Here is a 17,321-nt window from a genome sequence, read left to right as displayed (position 1 = left end):
GACAACAGTGCTAAACTAAATGTCTTAATGCCTGTCGATTCCCCATCTGATAACTTTGAAGAACAAGCTTAATGTTACCCTTACCCACCAGCAATCCACTCAGCGTCGGCACTTATGCTCGATCCAGCAACCATATGTGGGGAGTTTATCAATCTCATCTAATCTCTTACAAGATGCTCTGCCCACGATGGATATAAAAAGGGCATTGGCAATTCTTCAAGACTTGCGTTTCAGGCCATTTCCTCTTTGTCTTTTCCGGCTCTAAAAATGAAGTTCGCCACTATTATCGGCTCGGCTCTGCTGGGCCTTGCTTCTGCTGGTAACACTACCACCCGGAAAACCACCTACGACTACATCATAGCCGATGCCGGTGCTTCGGGTCTGGTTGTTGCCGAGAGACTTGCCAATGCTGGCCACAAGGTTCTTCTTGTTGAGCGTGGTGGTCCTTCATTCTACTCAACGGGTAACCGGGATGACTTGATGAGGTGGAACAAAACCGTCACCGCATACGATGTCCCAGGCATGGCCTACTACACGGATATCTCACCGACCATTCAGTGGTGCACAGACATTGCTGCCTCAGCAGGTTGCCTGCTCGGTGGATCTACCATGTTGAACGCTCTCATGTTTGTCAAGCCCCGAGCTGCTGACTTTGAGGGTTGGCCTAGGGGATGGCGATGGGAGGATGGAGTGTCCGATGCTGCCAAGAGCGTTTTCGAACGCATGCCCGGGAGCATTCTTCCCTCGACCGATGGAAAGCGCTATGATGATGGTGCATTTGAGGTTATGTCTAAGTTCCTTGAGAGCAATGGTTGGGATGAAGTCAATGCTCTTGAGAACGTCGAGACGAAGGATAAGATCTTTACGCATCCCCCTTGGCTGGTAAGTTTGATCCCTGTACTTGGGAGAAAGCTCTAACATCACTTAGATCAGCAATGGACTTCGAGGTGGCCCCGTTCGTGATATTCTACCCGCTGCACAGGCCCTTGACAACTTCAGCTTGCAGCTTCACGCCAAGGTCATCCGTGCTGTTCGCAGGGGCCCTATCATTACCGGGATCGAAGCAGAGCATGACGACGGCTCTCGTGAGATCATTAAGCTGAGCAAGGGCGGTTCCGTGGTCCTCTCATCTGGCACTCACTCGACACCTCGAATCCTCTTCAACTCGGGCATTGGACCAAAGAAGCAAATCCGCATTGTACAGTCCGGCTCTACGAACGTCAAGCTCCCTCCTGCCTCTCAGTGGATCGACCTTCCCGTTGGTCAGCGGCTTATGGACCATCCCATTGTTGTCGTGGATTTCCAGACCAAGAATAAGCTTCAAGCCCTTCCCAAAGAGGCATTCACTGAGCCTAGCGACGAGACTATTGAGCTATTTGCCGAAGGAAGTGGCCTTCTCTCGCAGTCAGCTCAGCGTCTTAACTTCTGGAAGAGCGTCGAAGGCAGTGATGGAGTGACCCGCTATGTGCAAGGTACAGTCAATGCCCCTGAGAACAACACCATCTCAGCCAAGGTCTATCTCACCCACGGCCTCACATCTCACGGAACCCTCGAGATTACTCCTGAGGGCAACACCAACATCACCCAAAAGCCATTCCTCAATACTGAGGGTGACCGCGATGCTCTCAAGACCTTTGTCGCCGAACTTCTTAGCTACGCACGTAAGCCTGGTAGCGTTCTAAGCGTGCCTAGCAATGTCACCGCGGACACTATTCTAGAGGTTTCGTACAGTGGCAACCATCATCTCGGGTCGGCTAATATGGGAGCCAAGAACGATGGCAAGAGCGTTGTTGGGCCTGACACCCGAGTTTGGGGAACCAAGAATCTGTTTGTCGTCGATGGTAGCATGCATCCTGAGGTTCCTACTGGAAATACCCAGGCTTCCATTATGGTTGCTGCTGCACATGCCGCTAGCAAGATCTTGGCTGCTTCCTCCAAGCGACACTAAATGAATATCCATGCCATTGTGGTCAGGGAAAACTGAAGAGTGTCGAATGTATCAGATGTATAGTATAGTTCTGTGCCCACCATTAAGAAATAGACAAAAGCTAGATATAGAGCTCGCAACTGTTGAGCAACAAGCTCCTAAACTCCACGGTCTTGTGATGAAAAAGAACCATTGCGTAAAATTAACAAGAGCAAGGCTTTATAGAACTATATCTTGCGCCGTTTATCGTGATTCGTAAGATGTCAACTTAGGTGGGTTATTTCAGAGCCATACCGCCAAATACTCGGTCCAATTCTGCACCTTGGTCCTCTGTCGCATTCGTGTCGGTTCCGCTCTGAGTGTTTTGATGCTCTGGTACGTTTCCGGCACCTTGTTGCTGCGCCGGTGTACTCCTCTCGGGCTCCAACATGTGCATCTCACTATCAAGCCAGCCAGGCGCAACTCTCCTCTTCTCCGCGAGTTCACGCGCCTTGATCTTCTCATCAAATTCTCGGAGTTCACGCTCTGCATCTTCTTGCATTTTGGTCACGTAAGCTTGAAGTGCGCGACATGAGGCGATGATGTCTTCTGGATGTGCCGCATGACCAGAGTTGGATACCACATATTTGGGCCTGGTTTGGCCTGCGGGGTTATCTGATGCTGCCTCGATGCCCAAGGACGAGGGTGGGATGTTTGAGGGCATAGTCTTGTAGTTATACGAGAGTGTTGTCGCTGTTGGAAGCGACACAAATGGAGAGACTGTCAAAGGGACTTGCTCCAGAAGAGGATGGGATCCTGAGGATGGATTAGCTTTTTGCTGTGCATCGTGTGTGAGTGAAGCCTACGCTTGTTGTCGCGCATGTTGGCAATTATGCCAATCTTGGGGTATTAGGAAATCGGCTCAAGCACTTTTACAAGATCTTGCAGATATCTTTCTCCCGTAATATTTAATTATAGATACTGTGTATAGAGAAGAGGCAATTTGGAATCGTGTAAAGTTGAGTGTGTAAGTCAGTTTGAGGTTGAGGTCAAGCGACGCGCCTGTCTGGTCATCATAGTGCGATAAGCTTATCGATAAGACTCGGTCGACGATAAAGCTCTCCCACCTTTCATGGCGATATACATTTTCTTCAGCTGCCTGGTGAACCCCTCCACTCCAAACAAGCCAGTTCACGCCAAACACCCAGTCATGTTGCCAACGACTATACGCACGCCGCCAAAGGCCGAAGACTATACGCCTCTGGCCGAGTACCAGTCAACAACGCCCGAAAGCTTCGTCAGTGGAAAGCCTGTTCTTCACTACCATCTCGAAGGCGCAAAGGCATGGATTCCCAAGGCGCAATGCGGCAGTCTAGCTCTATTTCCTGCCGACTCAAGCGAGAAGCCTAGTGCTCCTGAAGGCGACAGCATAAATGGCGATGTCGAGGAGCTTATAGAGCAGGCAGTGGATGTCTTTGTGAACTCAGAGTAAGTCTAATGTTTTAATGGTATAACTCAAACTAACATCACAAAGAGCGTTGACTATCTTTAGTCCCAAGGTTGAGGCAGGTGTCTCAATTCCTTATCCCTCGATATCCATCCACGCGATCAAACAGCTAGGTCCCGAAACAGATGCGCCTCGTACCCAAGCTGTATGGATGCAGCTTGAATTCTCAGACGGCGGTGCCGAAGACGATGATTTTAGCACAATAGACCTTACCATCATCCCACCCAAATCAGATTCTGAGTCCAGTGTCGCTAAGGCACTGTACGACGCCATGGCCAATTGTTCGGACCTTCACCCTGACCCCAACGATGGCGAAGAAGACGAGGATGAGTATGATCGTATTGTCTTCGAGGGCAGCGAGGAGCACCAGGCCATTGAGGGTTTCACGGGCGTTCTGCGTGGTGCTAGCAATGGCGGCCTACCGCCTCCTATGCCTGGTAGCGGCGGCTGGATTACAGCGGATAACGTGAACGAGTATTTCGACGAAGATGGCAATTGGATTGGACCTGGCGCTGAGGGTCAAGAGGAAGAACTGGGAGAAGGCGCAGGAAGAGTGCGAGATCGCGATGAAGCTGAGGGCGCTGATGCAGCCGAAACCTCAGTCGCTGCTGATCCTGAGAACAAGCGACCACGAGTGGAGTAATAGACGATACCTCACAAGAGTACATGGCAGGGCGTTAGGGCAAATAAGACAAAATTGATCGATGTATTAGGAGTTTCAGCTTGATATAGCAACTCGAGAAAAGAACCTTTTATTTTCAACGCAGCCAGTATAAATACGATCTTCTATTAAGATTACGTCCGAAGGGTATATATCCAACGAGCTTCTACCTAAGCTACCTACATACCAATCCAATAAAACTTACGAGTCCAAAAGCTCCCGGTAAAGCCAATCAATCCCCAGTAAAAAGTGCATAAATTAGCCTGCTGATGTTGCATGAGATGGTGAGTCCTCGATAAACAAAAGAAAGCCAAAGGAAAATGATGAAGAAGAATTAGAGCTTTCCATTTACATGCGTAGACATCGTCCCTTCGCATCCACAGGCGAACTCTTCAAAAATCCATCCGCGTCGTATAATCCAATCGAATCCACGCTCTTACGCTTACTGTCGCGTTTGCTTTCAGCGATGAGCTCACTCACAGTTCCAAGTTTGGTCTTGCTGGGTGCCTGGCTCAAGTCGCGAGTATCACGTCCCATATTCGCACTCCTTCGTGTCTCTCTGAGCCCACTTGATGTCGAAGGTGGTTCTTGATTCTCTTTCCCCTCATCAATATCATCCTCGCGTATTTCAACTCCTAAATTTGAACGATTGCTGCGGCTTTGTGGTAGTGGACGAGTTGGCATGGGTGGCACAACTGATCCCGACGAGTTCTTGTTAGGACTTCCGAGATTGAGGTAGTTTTGGCGACCAGACATGCTTGCTCTCGGCGTGACTGGATTTATAGTTCTTCGCGAGAAGCTGCTGGTCAAGTTCAACATCGGCAGTGTCGGCGAATCAGGCTCGTTGACAGAAGATCCTAATGAGTTACCACTATAAGAACTGACCACGCTGTTCATCCTCCTGAGCTCCATGATCGAATTTCCAAGGGATCCCATGCTTGGTACTGTCGGCGGTGCAAGACTCGGCATATCCTTCTTCGAGCGTGAGATGGAACGGCGAAGGGGTGATCCTGTAGAAATAGCGCTTGGGGAGTCCATCGGTTGCTCATCATGATATATGGTATTCGCTGTTGAGGACATTTGTCTTAGATGCTGTGAGAACTCTCGTCTCGGCATTGGCGACACTGGCTTTGGCATGACGATCTGGTCGACTTGGGCGATATGTTTTGGTGGCTCGGGGAGTGCTCTCTTGGGTGCGGTGCCCATTAATAACGATAACATATCCTGCTCGTCGAATGGCGAAGAAGTCATTGTCGAGGGGCTCGGTACTGTCGCCACGCTATGTCTGTTCTCTTGCAGCAGTGGCCTCACACGCTCCGGTACTTCAGGTTTGGGGCTCTCGCTCATCCTGTTTCCGAGTGAAAGTGTGCTATCCCCCTCGGTAGTCGTCACAGATGGTGTCAGGATGCTGGTGTATGAATTGCTGACAGGGAACGCAAGAGCAATACCATCTTGATCGCGTGAGTACGTATCATTACGCTGGAATCGCTCTGGTGGCGGTTGCAAGTATGAGGAGATGGGAGGGCCTCCAACAGCTTGTGTGCTTACAAACGAAGGCCGAAGTTGTCCTGTTGTGTTGAAGATAGACTGTCCACCTGGGATCGATATGCTCAAATTCCTTCCCCTTTTGTGTGATGCTCGGTTTCCAAACAAAGATCCTCTGCTTTCGGAACTCATAAATCCAGGAGTCTTGCGCTCAACAAATGGATCTGGCTGGTCCTTTTCTTCGGGGTCATTGGCGCTGTACAGTGTTGAAAGTGAACTTGATGCCTGGCTATCTTGTGAGGCCCGTCTATCGGGGCTATCCTCTTTTGCAGACTTTTTGTTTGAGGCCTTCTTTTGAGGGTCTTGCTTCTCGGGACTTTGGTCTTCCGGAGCGTCCCATTGACGCCCTCTCATTCGGCTTGGGCTTGACAGTCCTCCTGGTAGTACCAGCTCTTGCGTCGCCTCAGCAATCAGGCTGTTCGCAGCACTTCCAATCGAGCTAGTAGAAACCTGTCGACTCTGCGCATCTGAAGGTACCACATGAATAGTAGCTCTCTTGGTAGGGCTCGGCGGAATCCTTGAAATGCGAACTGTTCCAGTTGTATTGGTTGAGTCCTCAGATGATATGGTCCTGTGGCTATGCGGCGTCTTGGTGGGAGAGTTCTTGCGTGGTGTGCTTCTCACTGATGAGATTTTCTGTGGTGAACGTTTTGTTGGTGAGCTGCGCGAGTTCTTGCTTGGCGAACGGCTCGTTCCTTCTCGGAGTCGCTGTTCCGTACTTCGAAGGATATCTCGAAGATCTGTATCTGTTACAGAAGCTCGTACACGAGCTCTTGACGGAGCTCGCACGGGACTCGTCTGAGCCTCATCTTCTGGCATGGGTAGCTCAGGTGCAGTTTTGCTTGGCTTGAGAGTCTCGACGCTTTGTCGCTTTTGGACTTTGATCCCTTGCTCAAGCTCCTGACTATCTTGTGCCTTTTCTAGGTCGTCATCCGTCATGAGAGTTGGAATTGTTGGTGCTCTTCCCAACCATCCATCGCGACTAAAGAGACTATCGCGACGGCTCCTGCTGACTCTTGGACCGTGGAATCTATCCTCTTCAACCCAGCTACTTGATCGTCCTCGTTTTCCGTTTCCGCCGAAGAAGGTAAAGCTGTTATATGTCGGGAGTGGTGGTAATACTGGTGGCAGCGAGAGCGAGAGTCGACTGACTGATCTTGACATGGCGTATTTGCGCTTGACCAGCCGCTTTGTAAAGATGGATCGTCTATGGTCCTCGACGTTTTCCGAAACTTGATATACAGTAGTCGCGTCCTCTTTATCTCGAGACTTAACGCGCCAAGTAAGAAGAAAGCCGATCGCCGCAAAAAGGAGGATTGCACCACCAATGGAAAATGTGAGGATCCATCCGAGACCAAGTCCACCAGCTCCATGAATGGCTCTCCGTGAAATATTTGAGAGATCCATCATTATTTACACTGCCGTAGCTGAATCTTGAAAAACCCTTAGCCAGCAGAAGTGCTTCGTGAGCATCGAGAACTAATAAGGTAAGTACACGAGGCTTGAAAAGGACAGACAACGTGCAATGGCGGAAGCCAAACGAAGAAGAAACCCTTCAAAGGGAAAAAGCCCGCTTTCATCTTAATTCTTGAATTGCGTGTCGACGTTTTTGCTGAGGTTATTTCCAGGGTCTCAGTTCAATATCATGAGGAATGTGTTGCTAGGTGTAACCCATTCCAGCCTCAGCAAACCACGACACCAGCTTCACGACACTCTAAGATAGCTATACCATCTTGGCTTCGGAAGATTCAAGAAACCCTGAATTAATTCGTCATTTAGACAGGCATATGACCATAATGTGTATACGGCAAACCGTAGAGTTGCAGCCTGCTTCGAAACAATAGGAAAATACATGGATTATCACACAGTTTTCAGCTGGGAATATCGGAAATACGTAATCACCAGGGAGATTAATCCTCGAAATTGGCTGTACGAGTTATGGTCATTCATCATTCCTGTATTTGTAGCAGGTTGTTTCTCTCTAAGTTTACATACATGTTCCCAAACTCGTGGGCTGCCATTGTCCTCCTATGAAGAAAAAAAACCTCCAAGCCAAATGCTCCTCTTCCAACCATGCATAACATACGAACACCTGGAACCAGCCAGACAATAGAAGCAGATATCTTTTTCCTTTTTTTTTTTTTTTTTTTGTTTTTCTTTTTAATCCCATTGTTAAATGTTAGAAATATCGATGTCCATGCCCATGCCCATGTAGGTGAACTCCACGGCGTCTCCTCCTGGCTGGTGCCGCTGAGGGTGTGACAACAGCAGTTGATGTAACAGTAACAACCACAACTTCCTCTTGGAGATCGGTCACATAGACCACTTCCTCGTCCCAGAGGATCTTGCTCACGAGGTTACCGTTTGTTACAAACTGTGTGCTGAAGTAGCTCTTTGTATCTGTCACAGGCTGCAGTTCCGGTGCTGGGGTGGTTGTAGGTGCCGAAGCTGGGAGAGGCTCAGCAATCGTAGACTCCTTGAGTGCAGCCGCGCCCACATCTCCAGCGGCAATTGTGGGGATGAGGACTTCATCCGTGGACAGAGATGGCTTCTGTTCAACGGATGATGGAACATCTTTAGCAGTGGTCTTGGAGCTTGCGCCAGGAGCCGCAGCCCCATAGGCTGACGACACCTTGAAAACTTGACCAGGAAGAGGCGAGGCAGAGTTCTCTGGTCTGTCGCCAGGTGAGTAAGTCAATGTGGGTGCATGAGCACCATCGGTTGGGTCAGGCTGCTCGACGTCAGAGCCATCTCCATAAGTAACTCCATCGCCGCCTGGCAGCTCTTTCATAGGACCCTTCACATCCTCGTTGGCCAAAGCTTTGGGAAGTTTCATCTCGCATGAGGTGGCCTTCTGTTCGCTAACAACGTCGAAGAGAGGGCAGTCCTCGATTCTTCCTGTTTCGCTGGTGCAAGTATTGATGGCATTCTGAAGGAACTCTTCCTCCCAGCCCATGATGAAATCTGCATGTAAACCGTAGCCTAATAAAAGAGGTCAAAACGCGTACTATTTTGAGACATGAGCTTAAACATACCGGTAGTGTCTCCGTTGGCAAAGACAAAGCGGCCGTTACGATCGGAGAAAGCGGCCGTGTTCCAGATGACCTCATACATGAGACTGGGTAGGCGGACAGGATAGTCCTCAGGGCAAGTGCCTGTCATAACTAGATCGGGAAATGCGACGTGGTCCTTGTGATTTTGGCTGTCAACAGCATCACCACCCTTCCAGCACGATGGGAACATGATTTCAAGACGGATGCCATCAGCACAGTTCGCATCGAGATAAGCCTTATCAGGCATGTAGTGACGATAGAGGGTGCCCTCGGGGGCTTTTTGGTAGTTCAGACAGTTGAACCCGAGTGCCCGTTGAGCTAGATCGCTTTGCGTGGTCTGACCGAGAGCTTGCCACATAGACTTCTCCGGGTCTGGCTTGCTTGGATCACCGATGGTGTAGCTTCTTCGGTCATTTGAACCAGATAGCATTCGGAAGTCAGGAGGGAAAGCTGTTACGTTATCTCCAAAGAGGAGGTAGTAACTATAGAGCATTAGCTTCAAGTTCGTTGTGTTTGACCATTCAGGATCATGGATATTTTTCTAGTATTCTTAAAGAGGCACTTACGCAAGCATACCACCCACTTGAGGAACAAGCTCGAACTCTCCAGAATCGCCATCTTGGAAATACACAGCAGGATGCCAGTAAGAAGACTTGTCTTGTGTTACTCGACACGATGTACAATCGGCATCTAGGAGTTGTTCGGTGGTGACAGTTTCGGCGAAGTCTATGCGATATTAGCGAAGCTCTTTGGGCGCCCTGCTTCTTGTATTGTTCGTGACTTACTGGAAGACCCATGAATTGCGTGGGCATGCTTAGAAACTGTGCCAGGATCGACGATGGGATCAATACGGGCAAGTCCAACACGGCCAGGACACTCCATGCGCCAGAAAGCATGGGCGCTTCCTACTAGGCCAGCTGAAAGAGTGACGAGTGATTTAAGCATCTTGATGGTATTGGCCTGTTCAGGCTTGAAATTCAGCCTTCGAGAGGCGATATTTGAAGGAGTGGACGATGCAACGAGGCGATCTAAATGAGAGATGTTAGAATTGTGATGATGATGAAGAAGAAGAAGAAAAGTGCATGTCTAAAGGAAAGCGCAAGCAATCGTCCAGATTTGACAAAGGAGGGAAAGAGCATTGTTTTCGAGCATCAAACGGAAGGAGGGACTCAGGCGGAAGCCAGCTGGCAGCGGATAGCCGCCGCAGGTACGGCTCAATGCGCGAAATGGGAAAGAGCCATTTCTCAAAGACCATTTCCTTGAGGAGATATGAGCAAAATTATGTTCATTGTGTATTTTAAAAATACAGATGCTTCTTTATGGAGTCGTTGTAGTCGAGTTCCGATCATGGTGAAGTGAGTGTATAAGTGGAAGTGTGGGAGTGTACTCACCGTCAACGTTTTGTGGAGTTTCAGTCAGATAGATGATGAGTTTCTGTAACCCTCGAAATTCCCTTTCCGAACAATATTGATTCAAAAAGAAACGAAAGAAGGGATCAAAGAGGAAATATTGAAACCAAAAGTTGTAATGGCTGGGGATACCTTTATTGCTCGACGGTCGCACACTCTTGCGAATAGTCTGGCCAGCCCCGCTGAGAATCCGAGACCCTGAATTCCAACGCGTGGTTCAGATCTCAACGTCGAGGTCACTGCCACACTGCCGGATTGAGCCACCGGGGTCTTTGATGGTGCTGGATTGAATCAAGGACAAAGAATGCTTTGTCCAATGGTGCCGCTTCCGGTTTACGGACGCCAACTCCCGCACAATCGGTGGAATTGTCTCAGCGTAAAGTAGTCGACAGACGTTTTGGGAAGCTTTTGGCAGAAATTCAATTAAACTGAACCAGAAGAGTCTCGGTAGTGGACGGCAATGATGTCGACAGTTCAGATGAAAGCCGTTTTCGAAATGAGTAGTCGACAAGCCTCGTTGATAAACTTTAGGGAACCGTTGGAGCCTATATCAGCCTGCCGTTTTCTGTAACGACTCGACGATCAACGGTTTTCACAACTTTCGGTAGATCCAGGTAAAGTTATTCAACGGAATGGTTGTGATACAATCGTGGTTCTCCCGAGTCTTGTAAGTTGCGTTCCTTTCGCAAAACGCTTCACCTTTCAATATCTCGAGGTGTCGATACTCTTCACAATTCAGGAACCATATAATCGGTATTTTGAATGATAAACGAATGAGATTGAACGGGCAGAATCGCAAGGAACGTGATTATGGTCGAAACCAAAAAAGAGTGTAGATACGAACGTCAACGAGACGGAAAAGAGAGCTGAATGAGTGTGAAGCGAGCCAGCCCGAACTTCAAAAGAGTGAATGGATAAGACCCGAGAATAAAAGCAATCGAAAAGGAATGGAATAACAAGAGGAAATGCACAGCTGGAAAGATGGAGAATGGAGAGGACGATCGTCCGCGAAGTGGGAGCACACGCCGCTAGAACATGGCATTGACAGGCAAAGCAAAGAGCATGGGGTGTTTGGTTCTAGCCCGGGGGCAATTCAATTCATCTTGGCACTCAACAACGGAGCATTTCTCTTCTGAGAGGGGAGGGGATAGCTTGGTTGTGTCGTAGTCAAAATTGCATCGGTTCCAAGGGTCAACCTATAACGCACAGGGGTATTAGAGTGGTCTTGCGTCGTGATACCGAACTAAGAAGAATCCTCTGGGGTCATTGGCCGATCTTGAAGGTTGTAAGCGCTGGTAGGGGCAAATAGCATGTCGTAAATACCTCTCCGTGGATGAACGGCACGCGATAAATGCAGGTACAAGGCACCGGCAGCTGGTGGTCGGAATGAATACATGGAGATCTCCAATGCTGTCCCTGGATAATGCCAGTCACCAGCAAACCCAGGGGACGTCTCGGCAGAAGAGTTGCCGAATCACAGCCTGTACACAGCATCGAGTCACATTACGAACGGCGCCAGAAGGTCTGGGCTTCCATCATTTCTCCTGTCAATCACAACGGATGAGCAACTCTCCAGATTGGAATCTACAGATCTTCACTGTTCAACCAAACATTGATTGGATTCCTGCGCCTCGCAGAGTCGCGCAGGCTCCACCACGTGCACAATTGCTTAAATGATTGCATAACATCGAATGGCCAAGAACTCCTTCGTACGGCATTCTATTACACACTAAAGAGAAGGCTAGGACATGCTGGTCCTTCACGGTTAGATCGGTCGCTAATTACTCTCTCATGATCTGTGTGGCTATGACGACGTTGGACTGCTTCTGGTAAATTGTCTCAGATTGGGTGTCGTCGAGTTTGCGGATGGCTGGTTTGCTAGTGTCGTGGGCGAGGCAAGGGTGCAAACCTCAAAGACAAAGGGAGAGACAAGGGGTTTTCTAAGTGGTAACGAGCGAAACCTCAAACCTCCCTAAAGGAGAGCTGATTGATGGCCATGATCTTCAGGTCCTGGGTGTTCATCGTCATTTGTCTGTTTCGTTGGCATGTTTCCACGAGAGTTTCAACGTTGTAGATTCCCAGACATTTATTTGCTTTGCATAAGGATTTATATCCAGGGGTTGGAATATCTGAGGGGCCAAGATGCCTGAAACGGGTTTCACTTCCGATACCAGCCAATCAAAGGCTGTCTGTTCCTCACTGCCACCCAAACCCCTATCATAATCGAGAGTGGCGCTGGTCATTTAACGGCGGGATGACCTCAGTCTGGACTCTGAAATTAGCTAGCAAAAGTGGTGACCCTGTACTCCGTAAATATCGTAAATAAAGACCGACATAATTAATATCTTTCAACTTAAGAATCTTGGCTTCCTTAGCTATGTTTGTTGGTTTTGAATTTTTGGGAGATTTCGATCACTACGCTTTGGCTGTTCAATGCTCATACCAGTCAGTTAGTTTTCGCTCCCTCCAATTGCTAAGACCACGCTTCAACGTAGATCTGTTACAGTATGATTTACTTGTCCAATCTCCCTTGACATTGAGTGCCAGCACGAGGCATTATTGAATCGACATTGCAATTACCTATACAGGCGTGAATTAAATACTTGATCCGCAAATCTTCAGCTCATTAATCAGAGTGAGTTTCATGGATGCCAGTGCAATCGGGACCATGTTTCTCGGTGGCCTCAAAGCTCGTTGAACCAGCGTCATGCCCGTTTGCAACAGTAGGTAGTCCAGAACCACCCAAAACTCCTTAGTTGTTCTATTTATTGGTACTACTATAGCTGTTGTAACGATGGTACAATCCAATTTGAGAACAGGTCCTGGTGCCCAATATCCGCGTTGTTTGGGCATTTTGGATACGATCGCCTTGTTTCATCACGAAACATCATTGATAACACAACTGATCATAAGTGTAATACGACGCAGTGTTAAATTATAGGATCCTAGTGGCTCACATCGTCAGCTGTGCCTTGTTCGTTATCACTTACCGACGACCCTATAATATCGTACTCCGTACGGAGTACATTTGCGAATAATGACGGTGTTGACCATGTCAACCTTCAGAGTATGCAGGGTAGGCGATGCATGGTGTGTAAGTGAAAAAGTTTTGTCAATGGCGACACTTATTCGTCCGGAGTACATACATTATTACAGTCTAAGCAGTCTTGCATGCCTTTAGGACTGGCAAGTAGTTGCCTGCCATTCTTTTCAGTAAACCTGCAGCTGGTATGGGAGACAACAGTGGCATTTTAACATCAATCAACGTCTTTCCTTTCAAACATGGCTTGCTGGGGTTGCGAGTACAATGGTTTGCCAAGTTTAATACATTCCTTCGTCAGAGTTACCTGGAGGCGAGGTATCTAATTAAATATACAGACTCTGCTTGAAAGTATGATCGTTTCACTTAAATCGATTTCACCAAGCAAACAGGAGTCAGCGAACGCTCTGAACCTGATCCGCCTGTACCTTACAAAACCATGTGATAAGCCACAAGCCATGCACAGCCACACAAAACCCCACATCCGAATGCGGCCCCTGGCTGGGGTCGCATCTCGCAGTTGCGATAACAGACAACTACTTCACTTCTCGTACTATGATTAAGTATTCCCAATAACATACCAGATATTCCACGATGGACGACCTCTCAGGCCTCGATTGGTCTTCTAAGCCAGCCGGCGGCCAACCGAAGCCGCCTATTATGAACTCAGCGTTCGCGCCTATGCGACCAACACCATCCCCTTTGGGCTCAGGCCGTAACACGCCTCTGTCCACACAGGGCTCTGGATCCGTGGCCCCTAAGCCTGCGCCGACGAAGCCATCGCAGGATAGTTTCAGCAATTTGATGAATTTTGGACCTGCAAAGTCGAAGCAGAACCTGAGTTTGGCTGAGCGACAGGCGCAACTTGAGGCTGAGAAGCGACAGAAGGAAGAGGAGAGGAGGAAACAACAGGAGGCCCAGTTTGGTAATGGACAGTTCTGGGATGCACTTGGAAGCAGAGGTGCATCGACGAGCCCTGCTTTACAACCACCACCTATCTCGAACACGCCAAAAGTCGACGACGACGACCTCTTTGCCGCCTTTAACAAGGATACCAAAGTCGACAATTCGAGTTATTACCCCCCTCCCGAGTCGCATCGATCAACTCCGGCGAATGGCACCCCAGCAGCTGCGCCAATTAACTTGGGCGACCCCAGCGCATGGAATCCCGACGGAAAAGGAGCTAATAGAGGCGCCTTTGGAGTTGAAGATGATGATCCCTTTGGCTTGAACCAGATGAAGCCCACTGCTGCTCCTGCGGCGTCTACTCAATTGGCAGATGATGACGACTTTTTGGGAGATCTTGCACGCCCAGTTGAGGAAGTACGACGCAAACAGGAAGCCAGCAGACCACATGCGGAACCTGGAAAGCCTATTGAGGACGAGGACTCAAGCTCATCTGAAGAGGAAGCCATCCCAGCACGTGAGCAGTATGTTGAAAGAACACCACGAGTCAACAAGGATCCTTTTGATCGAGCTGTGGCACAACTTGTGGACTATGGATTCTCCGCTGACGATGCCCGACGTGCTTTGGTTGAGAGTGGTGACGGTTACAATGCTCAAGCTGCGGTCAATTGGCTTCTGGACGAGGCGCATCGAAAATCCAAGGAACAGGCGCAGGGGAAACCCTCGTCTGCTAGTTCTAGTAGGCCCGGAAGCCGTCCTCCAAGAGGCGATAGCAGGTCGCCTGCAGCAGGCGATCAGGACTTGACAAAGACAGCTGCTGCAATGGGTAACAGTCTCTTCAAGACTGCCAACTCACTTTGGAAGACCGGACAGAAGAAGATGCAGCAGGCTGTCGCTGATTTCCAACAAGAAGGCGACCCAAGCCAACCTAAGTGGATGCGGGAAGCACAGCAACAGTCCAGATCTCAGAGCGCAGGAAAGGCACGAGAAGACGCTACAGACGAAGCGATGATGCTTGAAGCTGGTGGCCGTCCCCAGCCTCGTCGGACTAACAGTCGACCTAATGAGCAGAGGGCTACTCCTCAGACATCGAGGGGACAATCACCCGCTCACTCTGCTGGTAGTCGTGCCAGTCCAGCACCTCGATGGCAACATCAGGTCCCACCGCCGACATCGGCTTTTGATTCTAAATCGCGACTCAACAGACTGGCGGCAGATGATGAGATCTCTACATATAGAAGCCCCAATAGGAGAAATAAGACATCTTCACAGGCTTCTTCGCCAGCGCCGCCACCCAAGCCAACGGAACCAGAAGCAGATCTACTCTTTAACTCTCAAGAAGTTAAACCATCCCAGCCTATGCCTTCACGACCCGCTCAGCCTTCTCCTCGACCAACTCCACAGGCTAAGAGACCATCACCCCCTGTCTCAAGACCATCACCACGTCCAGCTCGGGAGATCCCTTCTATCAGCCCTGTCGCGCTTCAAACCTCTACACAGCACCGCCTTCAAGGCACAGCTCACTTCAAGAGAGGTGACTATGCTGCTGCCCACTCATCCTACTCGTCTTCGCTATCAGCTGTCCCACCGACACATCCTCTTGCCATCCTCCTCCTCTGCAATCGTGCTTTGACTGCGCTAAAGACTGGAGAGCCCAAGCAGGCTGTCGAAGATGCCGATGGTGCACTCAAGCTTATCGGTCCTGGCAATGGTCAAGGAGAAGTGGTGGCTGTGAAGAATGAGAATGGAGTAGACGAAAACCGAGACCTGAAAGACCTTTACGGTAAGGCCTTGAGTAGGAAAGCAGAGGCTCTGGAACAGATGGAGAAATGGGGTGATGCTAGTGCGGTCTGGCAATTGTGTGTCGAAAGTGGCGTTGGTGGATCGAATGCCATCAAGGGTCGACAGAGATGCCAGAACACTCTGGCGCCCAAGCCCAAGCCAGCACCGAAGCCAGCGGCCGCCAAACCTCGACCTAGACCCTCCGCAACGGCCAGTCTTGGACCTCAAAAGAGCTCCGAGGCCGTTACGCGTCTTCGCGAGGCAAATGAGGCTGCAGCCAAGGAGGACGACGAGAAGTTTGTGCTCTCGGAGAAGGTCGATGCCAAGGTATCTGCCTGGCGCGACGGAAAACGAGACAATATTCGGGCTCTCCTTGCTAGCCTTGATAGCGTACTGTGGGAGAACAGTGGATGGAAGAAGGTGGGTTTGCACGAACTAGTTATGAACAATAAGGTCAAGATCTCGTATATGAAAGCAATCGCAAAGACACATCCTGACAAGGTCAGCATTATATCACATAACACCCTGTCTGACGTATTTCTAACACATCACAGCTTCCTCAAGATGCAAGTACCGAGGTTAGGTTGATCGCAGGATTAGTGTTTAGCACTCTCAACGAGAGCTGGGATAAGTTCAAGGCGGACAATGGACTATGATCTATGCATGAGCATGAGGGACGGAGTTTGTAGAGCGTTCACTTAGAAGCGTGTCTTGAGACAGATGTGGGATGAGTATATGAATTTTACTTAGCGGCGATACCGCTGCCGAACACCATGCTATGCCATGCCTCGCCGTGTCAAAGATGTGCGCCAATACTCCTTGCTATTAAGTATCTACATGTTATAGACCCAGCATTTTTCGGACACCCTCGCGGACTTTATTCTCGTATTCGGTGCGCCGCTCACGCCACATCTTCGCTGCCTCAACGTTTGCAGGAGACTCGTCGTTGGGCTCGGCGAGCATGCTCATGACAGAGATTAGGATCTTCTCGACAGACTGAATAGGTGACCATCGTTCGGATGCGTGCTCGTAATGGTTGGGATCGTCGCCAGGAGGGTGAAGGATCGAAATGCATACCAGACCACTAGGGTACACTGTAGAAAGTTAGTATGAGCATGCGAAAGAGTGAAGAGTTGACGAACCATTTGGGTGCCACACATCGGCGAGGAACTTCATTGATGGCGGGGCAAGCGGATAGTCCTTTGGGAACTTGAGCTCCGCAGGAAAGACGCCGCCCTCGAAGGGTGTACCCTCAGGACCTTGAATAAGGCATTCCCAGTGAAGTAGGTCGTCTTCAGAGATGGGGCCGGCGGTGATGCCTTCTGGTGGATTGTTGGTGAGAGCGCGATACTCTTGGAGTAGGCGGCGGTGGGCGGTAGACGTCATGATGCGGGGTGTAGTCGATAGGGGGGGAGCACCTACGCTAGCCAGTGACGAGAAAGAAAGGATGTAATCTAAGAAATCAACGTTGTTGTAGACAGACTCTAGACAAGAAATGCAATGATGTTGGGT

The 17,321-nt window shown here is 49.5% G+C and overlaps 7 protein-coding genes across 7 annotated transcripts; 3 read left to right on the top strand and 4 right to left on the bottom strand.

Annotated features, from left to right (window-relative positions):
* Positions 1 to 267: 267 nt before the first annotated feature.
* Positions 268 to 1,948, top strand: FTJAE_9870 (cellobiose dehydrogenase; the record flags this gene model as incomplete). Its single annotated transcript, XM_037356835.1, has 2 exons — positions 268 to 882; positions 929 to 1,948. 2 exons carry the CDS (start codon positions 268 to 270, stop codon positions 1,946 to 1,948), a joined length of 1,635 nt encoding a protein of 544 aa, XP_037203114.1.
* Positions 1,949 to 2,204: 256 nt separating this feature from the next.
* Positions 2,205 to 2,788, bottom strand: FTJAE_9869 (uncharacterized protein; the record flags this gene model as incomplete). Its single annotated transcript, XM_037356833.1, has 2 exons — positions 2,205 to 2,722; positions 2,773 to 2,788. The coding sequence occupies 2 exons, from the start codon at positions 2,786 to 2,788 to the stop codon at positions 2,205 to 2,207; spliced, it is 534 nt and encodes a 177-aa protein (XP_037203113.1).
* A 328-nt stretch (positions 2,789 to 3,116) lies between these two features.
* Positions 3,117 to 4,056, top strand: FTJAE_9868 (LOT5; the record flags this gene model as incomplete). Its single annotated transcript, XM_037356832.1, has 2 exons — positions 3,117 to 3,394; positions 3,441 to 4,056. The coding sequence occupies 2 exons, from the start codon at positions 3,117 to 3,119 to the stop codon at positions 4,054 to 4,056; spliced, it is 894 nt and encodes a 297-aa protein (XP_037203112.1).
* A 366-nt stretch (positions 4,057 to 4,422) lies between these two features.
* Positions 4,423 to 7,029, bottom strand: FTJAE_9867 (uncharacterized protein; the record flags this gene model as incomplete). The annotated part of the gene is made up of 1 exon (XM_037356831.1): positions 4,423 to 7,029. One exon carries the CDS (start codon positions 7,027 to 7,029, stop codon positions 4,423 to 4,425), a length of 2,607 nt encoding a protein of 868 aa, XP_037203111.1.
* Positions 7,030 to 7,798: 769 nt separating this feature from the next.
* Positions 7,799 to 9,617, bottom strand: FTJAE_9866 (glyoxal oxidase precursor; the record flags this gene model as incomplete). Its single annotated transcript, XM_037356830.1, has 4 exons — positions 7,799 to 8,601; positions 8,655 to 9,154; positions 9,239 to 9,398; positions 9,458 to 9,617. 4 exons carry the CDS (start codon positions 9,615 to 9,617, stop codon positions 7,799 to 7,801), a joined length of 1,623 nt encoding a protein of 540 aa, XP_037203110.1.
* A 4,098-nt stretch (positions 9,618 to 13,715) lies between these two features.
* FTJAE_9865 (UBA domain protein) lies at positions 13,716 to 16,465 on the top strand (the record flags this gene model as incomplete). Its single annotated transcript, XM_037356829.1, has 2 exons — positions 13,716 to 16,310; positions 16,364 to 16,465. The coding sequence occupies 2 exons, from the start codon at positions 13,716 to 13,718 to the stop codon at positions 16,463 to 16,465; spliced, it is 2,697 nt and encodes an 898-aa protein (XP_037203109.1).
* A 184-nt stretch (positions 16,466 to 16,649) lies between these two features.
* FTJAE_9864 (ubiquitin-conjugating enzyme ubcP3) lies at positions 16,650 to 17,195 on the bottom strand (the record flags this gene model as incomplete). Its single annotated transcript, XM_037356828.1, has 2 exons — positions 16,650 to 16,903; positions 16,952 to 17,195. 2 exons carry the CDS (start codon positions 17,193 to 17,195, stop codon positions 16,650 to 16,652), a joined length of 498 nt encoding a protein of 165 aa, XP_037203108.1.
* Positions 17,196 to 17,321: the final 126 nt, after the last annotated feature.

This window comes from Fusarium tjaetaba (genome assembly GCF_013396195.1).
Source record: "Fusarium tjaetaba strain NRRL 66243 chromosome Unknown NRRL66243_c0000226, whole genome shotgun sequence".
Taxonomy (NCBI): domain Eukaryota; kingdom Fungi; phylum Ascomycota; class Sordariomycetes; order Hypocreales; family Nectriaceae; genus Fusarium; species Fusarium tjaetaba.
The sequence above is the reverse complement of the archived record's forward strand: the minus strand, read 5'-3'. Positions and strand labels throughout refer to the sequence as shown.